The sequence below is a fragment of the Rattus rattus genome, chromosome 15, assembly GCF_011064425.1.
Source record: "Rattus rattus isolate New Zealand chromosome 15, Rrattus_CSIRO_v1, whole genome shotgun sequence".
Taxonomy (NCBI): Eukaryota; Metazoa; Chordata; class Mammalia; order Rodentia; family Muridae; genus Rattus; species Rattus rattus.
In genome coordinates this window covers 27,823,971-27,831,842 of record NC_046168.1, presented here as the reverse complement: position 1 = coordinate 27,831,842, position 7,872 = coordinate 27,823,971, and the positions used below count along the sequence as shown (strand labels likewise).

General features: G+C 36.6%; 1 protein-coding gene across 1 annotated transcript; it reads right to left on the bottom strand.

Moving 5' to 3' along the window:
• Positions 1-6,313: 6,313 nt before the first annotated feature.
• Positions 6,314-6,813, bottom strand: LOC116884530 (60S ribosomal protein L27a-like). Its single transcript, XM_032885665.1, has one exon. It carries the CDS (start codon positions 6,792-6,794, stop codon positions 6,357-6,359), a length of 438 nt encoding a protein of 145 aa, XP_032741556.1. The 5' UTR covers positions 6,795-6,813; the 3' UTR covers positions 6,314-6,356.
• Between the last annotated feature and the right edge of the window lie 1,059 nt (positions 6,814-7,872).

The following is a 7,872-nucleotide window of genomic DNA, read 5'->3' as shown; positions in this document are numbered from 1 at the left end:
CAATTAACTTTTATTAGATCCCAACCTTGGAATCTTTTTTTACATTGAACATAATTAGGCAACCCTTCTGTAGAAGCAGAATATAAATTCTTGGAATACCTAGCAAGATAAACAGATATTAGAATGAGAACAAACAAGAACAAGTAAGTCTTGTTCCATTGGTTACCCGAAAAGAAAATGGAAGGGATGTACTGGGTTAAGAAGTGGAATGGGGTATGGCAACTTACATAATTTTTATTTTGGCTTTTCTTTTCAACTTTAATCAAAATATAATAACATTACGTCTAACTACCTCCAACTTCCCTCATGTACACTTCCTTCAATTCTTTCTATATCCCCTCCCTCATTTTAAATTGATGACATCTCTTTCTTTAATTACATGTATGGACATAAATATATAAAAAGAACCTACAAAGTTCATTTAGTATTTCTCCTGTGTATATAGTTTCAAAGATAACCTCACTTAGCAATAGATAACCACTCAGTGGACTCATCTCTGTGAGAGATTAATTCTCCCACTATCCCCAGTCATTCTTGTCTTGGTTCTTTGTCTAGAGACAGAAGCTCATAATACTTACTCCTTCTACATTAGAATGTCTACTGGGTATTGTCATTGCTCAATATGGTGTAGATATTGTTGAGGCATCATGGGTATATTTCCCTGTCACTTCTAGGAGACACCCCTACAATAGAATTTCTTTACTCTTACAATAGTTTCTCTTCTCAGATATTTCCTGAGTCTTAAGTATTGCAGTATAGATGTATCCATTGGGACTAGGCTTGACAAAATTGTTGTAATTATGACCAAATGTGGTGTCTGGATTGATCTGTATTTTACAGAGAAGCTTCTCTAATACACAGTAAAGCTACACTTATCTGTGGATATGAAAATATGTTTAGATATAGTTAGGAGTTGTGCTGGTCTAGCATTGCTAGTGAATTTTCTTTAAGATCCAAGACCTCTCACACCAAAAATCACATAGGTTTCTAGTCCTGGCTATGATTTCCCTTCTGTTGAATGTGCCTTAACTCCAGTAAAACAGCTGTTATTACCACCAAGATATGAACATTATTATTACACATTTGGGGATATCTTGCAATAATATCCATTGCTGTGGGTCATTGTCACCTTAGTTTGGTAGACCTTATTATTGATTCCTTCCCTTACTGTAGCACCTCCTGGTACTGTGGAAACTAATCCAAAGGAAGGAAGCTTTCATGTTAGATCCATCTCTAATCTCCTGAGTTCTGGGTCAAAAGTGTATGATATCTTCTGCAATAAGGACTTATATTCAACCTCTGAGTAGCATCAAGCAATAGCCTATATTGTTTCAGGAGTCATTTGAACTACCCAGACCAACCACTTGTATGGAGATTTCTGCTTTGGAGGTTTTGTTAGATGGTTTATAGTTTTTGTAGCATTATATAAGTGGCATAACTTCATATATATATATATACTCTCATTCACACACAGCCACACACACACACACACATATCCTTTAGAAGATAGAAAAAATGTTACACATACACAATCGAATACTATTGAGCTGTGAAGAAAATGAAATCATGAAAACTTCAAGCAATTAATAGAACTAGGAAAGATTCTAATGAAGGAGTTAACATAGGCCCAGAAAGATATGTTATTTTTATCTGAAATTCCTAGCTCTGAACCAGGTAGGATAACCTGGAATATCCACAGAAATAAGGACAATGAAAAATGACAATGGGGAGGGGGATAGGGAGGGGACGAGCAGGATGCAGGTCATAAGATTAGCAAACTGGAATAACAGGGATGGAGCTTTAACTAGAAAGGGATAAGAAGAAGCTTACATGTGTCATGCTAGCCCTAAGGCTGAAGCTGGAGAACCACTGTAATTTCAAGGATGTCATGGATTTGTAGTGAGCTCTAATCCAGTCTGGGCTACTTACAGAGAGGGGAAAGTCTTTTAATTCCAGATAGTGATGCAAATTCAGAGCATGAGTCAAGAAATAGTTTTCCAGCTGATTTTTATAGAACTTAAAATTTTAACAAAAGATCACAAGTCCTATCACTAAAATTAATCACTGTTATTGTATCTTTAGAGAGATTTCTTAAACTACATATTTAACTTATTCTTCTGCATCATATAGTGTGCATGTAAAATGACAAAATAAGCACAGAACAAGTAGGCTGGAGAGATGGCTCAGAGGTTAAGAGCGCTAACTTCTCCTCCAGATGCCCTGAGTTCAATTCCCAGTAATCACATGGTAGCTTACAAACATCTGTAATGAGATATGAACAACAAACAATGGGTGGTTAAGAAACACACCAGGATTCACAAAATTAGCTCATGTCCATGGAGCTAGACAGATGGCTCTGTGGTTAAGAGCACTGACTGCTCTTCCAGAGGTCTTGAGTTCAATTCCCAGCAACCACATAGTAGCTCACACCCATCTGTAAAGTGGTTTGATACCCTCTCTCCTGGTGTGTCTGAAGATAACAACTGCCTACTCATACAATAAATGAATAAACAAAAAACCAAACAAATACATCTTTTGTAAATGTTCCAGTAGTTTTTATCACTTTGTCTTTTCTGAGCAGCTGTCATGTAGTTGCTTTGCCATAGGAAAGGTGAACTATTTTATTTTATTTTTCATCTTTTTAAGATGGCCTATGAAAACCCAATGAGGGTTTACGGAGGGAATCTGGTACTGGAAAATTCCCAAGCTGGTTTTTAATGGTGCCAAGATGTAAAGCATAGGCATTTGTTTTAATGAAGTATAATTGACAGACAGTATAACAACTCCTCTTAACATAGTTCTTGGGATCTGAAGATGTGGACTCTTTCATTTGTATAATATTTTCTCCAGAGAAGTTTAGCCAAGAAGTGATCATCATCCTCCAGTACTGTCTTCTGGAAACTCTCAGTTATTATACAATATTTTACCTATTGGATGTAATTTACTTTACTATGTCGAGTTTCTGGACCTGTTGTATTTCATTGTCTGTAACGCCCTTACATACTTCACTGTAAACAAACCCACATTGCTCATTGAGGCACCAGTTGGTGACATTGCATTATTTTCAATTTGAGGATATTTTTCCCTTACATATTATAAATTCTTGAATAAAGTTTTTGTGTGAACAAGTACTTGATTTACACTGAATAATTATATAAGAAGAATAGCAATGATCATTATGTAGGAGTGAGTCCAACTCCTTCAGATATCCAACTGGTCATGGTGTGTTGCATTTTGCAGCATTTGGAGGTTCTGTTCTGTCACATTTCAGACATTGTATATCAATATTTTGCCTTTAAATAGCTGTTTTGCTATAGGATTAGTGATTCTTTTTGTTTCTGGCTTCTATTTCAGTTTCCCTAATGCCTAATTGTAGAACATCACACAGGTGAAGGCAGGTACAAGATAGAACGAGGCCTATCATTGGATGAGAAGAAAGGATGGGCGGGAGAAAAGTTTTAGAGAGAGGAGGAGACTGTAAGAGGCAGATGGAGCGGCGGCAAGAACATGGAGGCTGATGTTAAGATTCCTCTGCACATTTACAGGTTGTTATGAATATTCTTAAGGGATGGATGTGTACAGGACTTTGTATGTCTAGGTGGGCAATTATATCTTGTCAATTGGATCAGAGGTTATTGTGTTGTGTGTTCTTTCATATGGCGATTTACGTTTAAGAGAGTATGTGGCAGCTGGAGGCAGTAAGCCACCATAGAATTGGGATGTATATTTCTGGCATGCATGACCGTCTGCCTTGAGAACTAGATGGGTAGACAGATTGCTGCCACGCTCAGAGAAAAGCCATCAGCAGTGTGATATGGGATAGAGGAGAGCGGATGAGACGCTTTGCTGACTGAGAGGAAGATATTACCAGATATCTTGGAGTACTACGGTGCCGGATCTAGTGTGGGGTAAAAGAAAGATTTTTTTTTATAATTTTACACCAACACCTAATTACATTAATTACCTATTTTATGCCTGTATGACAATCATGCCTTTTGGAATGATCAATCAAATCAAATCAGCTTTGATTTTAGTTGTAGCTAACTTTTAAAATCTGAGTTGGTTATATATTTGAAAATAGTATTTCTTTGTCAAGTACATGTTTTGCAAATATCTTCTTCAAGTACTTATTTGTTTTCATTTGAACAGAGATGTTCCCAGAGACCACTTTAATTCACTGGGCTCTGGGTGACGAACATTCTTTTTCATGCTTTGTGCTTTTCGTATCCAATCTTTTTGCTTGATGGATAGCAAGAGAAACTGTGCTCTATGAGTTCTGGTGGACATCTTTATGTTTTATGTTTCACGTTCAAATTTATGGTCTACTTTAAATTAATTTTAGTGGATCCCTGAGATGTGTGTAAGGATTCATATTTCTGAATATCCAAACACGATTGTTTCAGTAACTTTTAAAGAAAACACCATGTCCTGTTTCTGGAAGGGCCTCGGATGATTTATGCAAAATCGGTTTTATATGCATTGATATACTTCTGGAATATTTATTTTTTCCAACGATCTCTGTACTTATCCTTTGCCATGATCCTGCCTTAATTACTCTAGCTTTTTAGTGTACATTGGAAACAAATAATGTGAATCCTTGCACTTTATTGGTTTGTGTCTTTGTATTTCAAGCACTTTGATCTATTGCATATATATCCGTTTTTTGTTGATTGCAACAAAAATTCTACTATTTTGGTATAGATCATTTCTATTGCATGTATGAATTTGGGGTAGGGTTGACATATGTATCTAATCCTCAGTTTTGATTAATGAATCTGGTATACTCATTGTGTATTTAATTCTTATGTGGTCTCAATATTCTGTAGTTATTAGTATACAAAATACTTACCTTCTTCACTAGACTTACTCTTAAATAATCACCTTTGGGATGTGCATCTTCAAGTAGTATTAAAATACAATTTACAGCTATCTGTAGTGAGTGTATAGAGACACAGTATATTTTCCTTTGTGTTGTTTTTATTTGCCAAGTCCCAATCAAGAGTTTGATTCTCTCCCTTCCAATCTGTGTGCACCTGCATTTCTTCTTGCATCACTACACTTTTACTTTTAAAAGAGGCCTGTGTTTTCTTTTGTGCTCAGTGGATACCTAATGAAAGCGCTGCTAGGTCCTGAGGGAGATGTGTGCCTAACCTGGGAAGGCATTGCCAAGTTTCCAAGGGGCTTGGGCATGTGTGTTCTCCTCAGCAGCTTACGAGATTTTCTTCTGCTTCCCATATTGAAATGCTTTACATGGTCATTTCTTAGAGTGTTGTAGTAGAGTTGTGTGTGGCAGGCATCTGTAATTACAATACTCAAGCAGTAGACACAGAGGCATCACCATATTTTGTGGAATAGTAGTGAGATCAGATATCCTTGTTCTGTTCCTTAAGAGGAAAACATTGCATCTTTTATGTAAAAAAAAGTATTAGCTGTACATTTTCTGTGGACACAATTGAAAGTTTCTCTTTGTGGTTTTTGAGAGCTCTTAACATGAGTGCCTACTGAATTTGGCTAAATCCAAGTTCTACAGGACTCATTTCATTTTCTTCTTGTTGAGAGGATTACTTCACTCATAACTTCATAAATCTCAGAAGTTGCTATTGTTTACCTGTTCATAAATTTCCTTGCAATCTTTAATTACTGAATCTGTCTTATTTATTAAAGCAACCAAACACCATCAATGTAGTCTGTGCTCCTTTTCAACATTTTACTCGAGAGTTTTTTCACTGTAATTTTAAGAACAAAACACTTATGCTTAAATAAAGTATAATAATAGTGATGATTCTAACAGTCAACAACACTGTGTACCAACAACTGTGGCATTTATTAATACTTTTCTTTCTGAACAACTCCATGAAACAGATCATTGGTGTGAGAATGGAGTCAACTTCACAGCTAAAAAAAACCCAACCAAACAACAACAACAACAAAAACAGGCTCAGAGAACCCTCAATATCTTTCAGAAATTCAGAAAACCCGAACTCTTGTCCTGACAACTGTAAGTCTATTCCACATTGTGCTATTACACATCTTCTCTATAATCACTGTATAGTACACATATTCCTGTGTCACTAACTAATAGCACTACAATAAGTGTGACTGCAAAAGCAGTTCTTACCGAACGCCTCACTATGTCTATGAAATAGATGTGTAAAGAGAATCAGAAGTGCAGGGTTTGAGCTAAAAGCTATGGATTTTTTTTCAGGCAGTTTTGAGGCATATTGTGTAATGCTTCTCTGAAATAGTCCCATTGATACATTGTCATGATGCAACTTGATCAACACTTGTAGTTTCTTTTGTTAGTTTTTTTTTCCCACATGGAAAATGTTTTCATTTAATTAACCTCTGAAGTGGTTTTAAGCCACCAGAACACAGGCACCTCCAACACCCTTTATCTTCTCTTCGGCTCTTCTGCTGAAGAATTTGGCCTTCACGATGACAGGCTGCTTAGGGAGCTTCCCTTTCCCCAGAACTTTGTAGTAGCCTGATCGAACAACATCAATGATGGGAGCAGCTCCAGTCTTGTTTTTTGCTGCATTGACCCGTGTCTGCTCGCTGACCAACGTCCATAATTTATCCAGGTTGACAGTTGGGCAGAAGCTCTGGTTCCTCTTCAAGTGGTAATGCCTCATGCCAACTTTGCCGAAGTAACCTGGATGATATTTGTCAGAGTTGATCCTGTGGTGATGCATGCCTCCAGCATTCCCGCGGCCTCCTGGGTGCTTACCGATGCGACCGTGGCCGTGGCTCACGTGGCCCCGGAGTTTCCGGGTCTTCCTCAGTCTGGATGGCATGGCGGTGGCAGAAAAGAAAGAGCCTTTTGTTAGTTTTTGACACATAAGCAATTTATTTGGATTTTTTTATTCATGTTGAATGTGTTTCTGTGTTTTTAAATCTTTGTTCATTCCCTTGACCACTATCTATGATTTTTTCACTATATAGTCTATTAACATTTAAATAAGATTTAGTATAGCAAATCAAGAATTTATTTTCAGCATTCATTTTGTGCTTTGTATTTTTGCCTTTTTATTAACCTTTTCCCTGTTTGTTACAGTGGTTGTAAAATCAAAGTTTTCTCCCTTGCATATTATCACTCACATATGATGTAGCTTGTTTCTTCGAACCATTTATTGGAAAAGTGTTTTCCAGATTTTATTCTGAGGTAGTGTCTCTCTTTGCCACTGAGGTATATTTCCTGTTTGCAGCAAAATGCTGGGTCCTCTTTATGTATTCAGTCTGTTAGCCTATGTCTTTTTATTGGGGGAATTGAGTCCATTGTTGTTAAGAGATATTAAGTAACAGTGATTTTTTTCTGTTATTTTTGTTATTGGTGGTGGAATTATGTTTGTGTGTCTCACTTCTTTTGGTTTCATTACAAGGAAATTATTTTCTTGCTTTTTCTAGGCAGTAGTTTCCTTCCTTGTGTTGTAGTTTTCCATTTATTAGCCTTTGTAGGACTATATTTCTAGAAAGACATTGTGTAAATTATGGTTTTGTCATGGAATATCTTGGTTTTTCCATCTATGTTAATTGAGAGTTTTGCTGGATATAGTAGGATAGGGTGACATTTCTGTTTTCTTAGCGTCTATATGACATCTGCCCAGGATCTTCTGTCTTTCATAGTCTCTGGTGAGAAGTCTGGTGTAATTCTCACAGGTCTACTTTATATGTTACTTGACCTTTTTCTCTTACTGCTTTTAATATTCTTTCTTGGTTTTGTGCATTTTGTGTTTTGACTATTATGTGACAGGAGGAATTTCTTTTCTGGTCCAATCTCTATTGGGAGTGCTGTAGGCTTCTCGTATTTTTATGGGCATCTCTTTCTTTAGGTTAGGGAAGTTTTCTTCTATAATTTTGTTGAAGATATTTACT

Coding starts and splice junctions, on each gene's coding strand:
- LOC116884530 (XM_032885665.1), bottom strand. CDS start 6,794: ATGCCATCCAGACTGAGGAAGACCCGGAAACTCCGGGGCCACGTGAGC.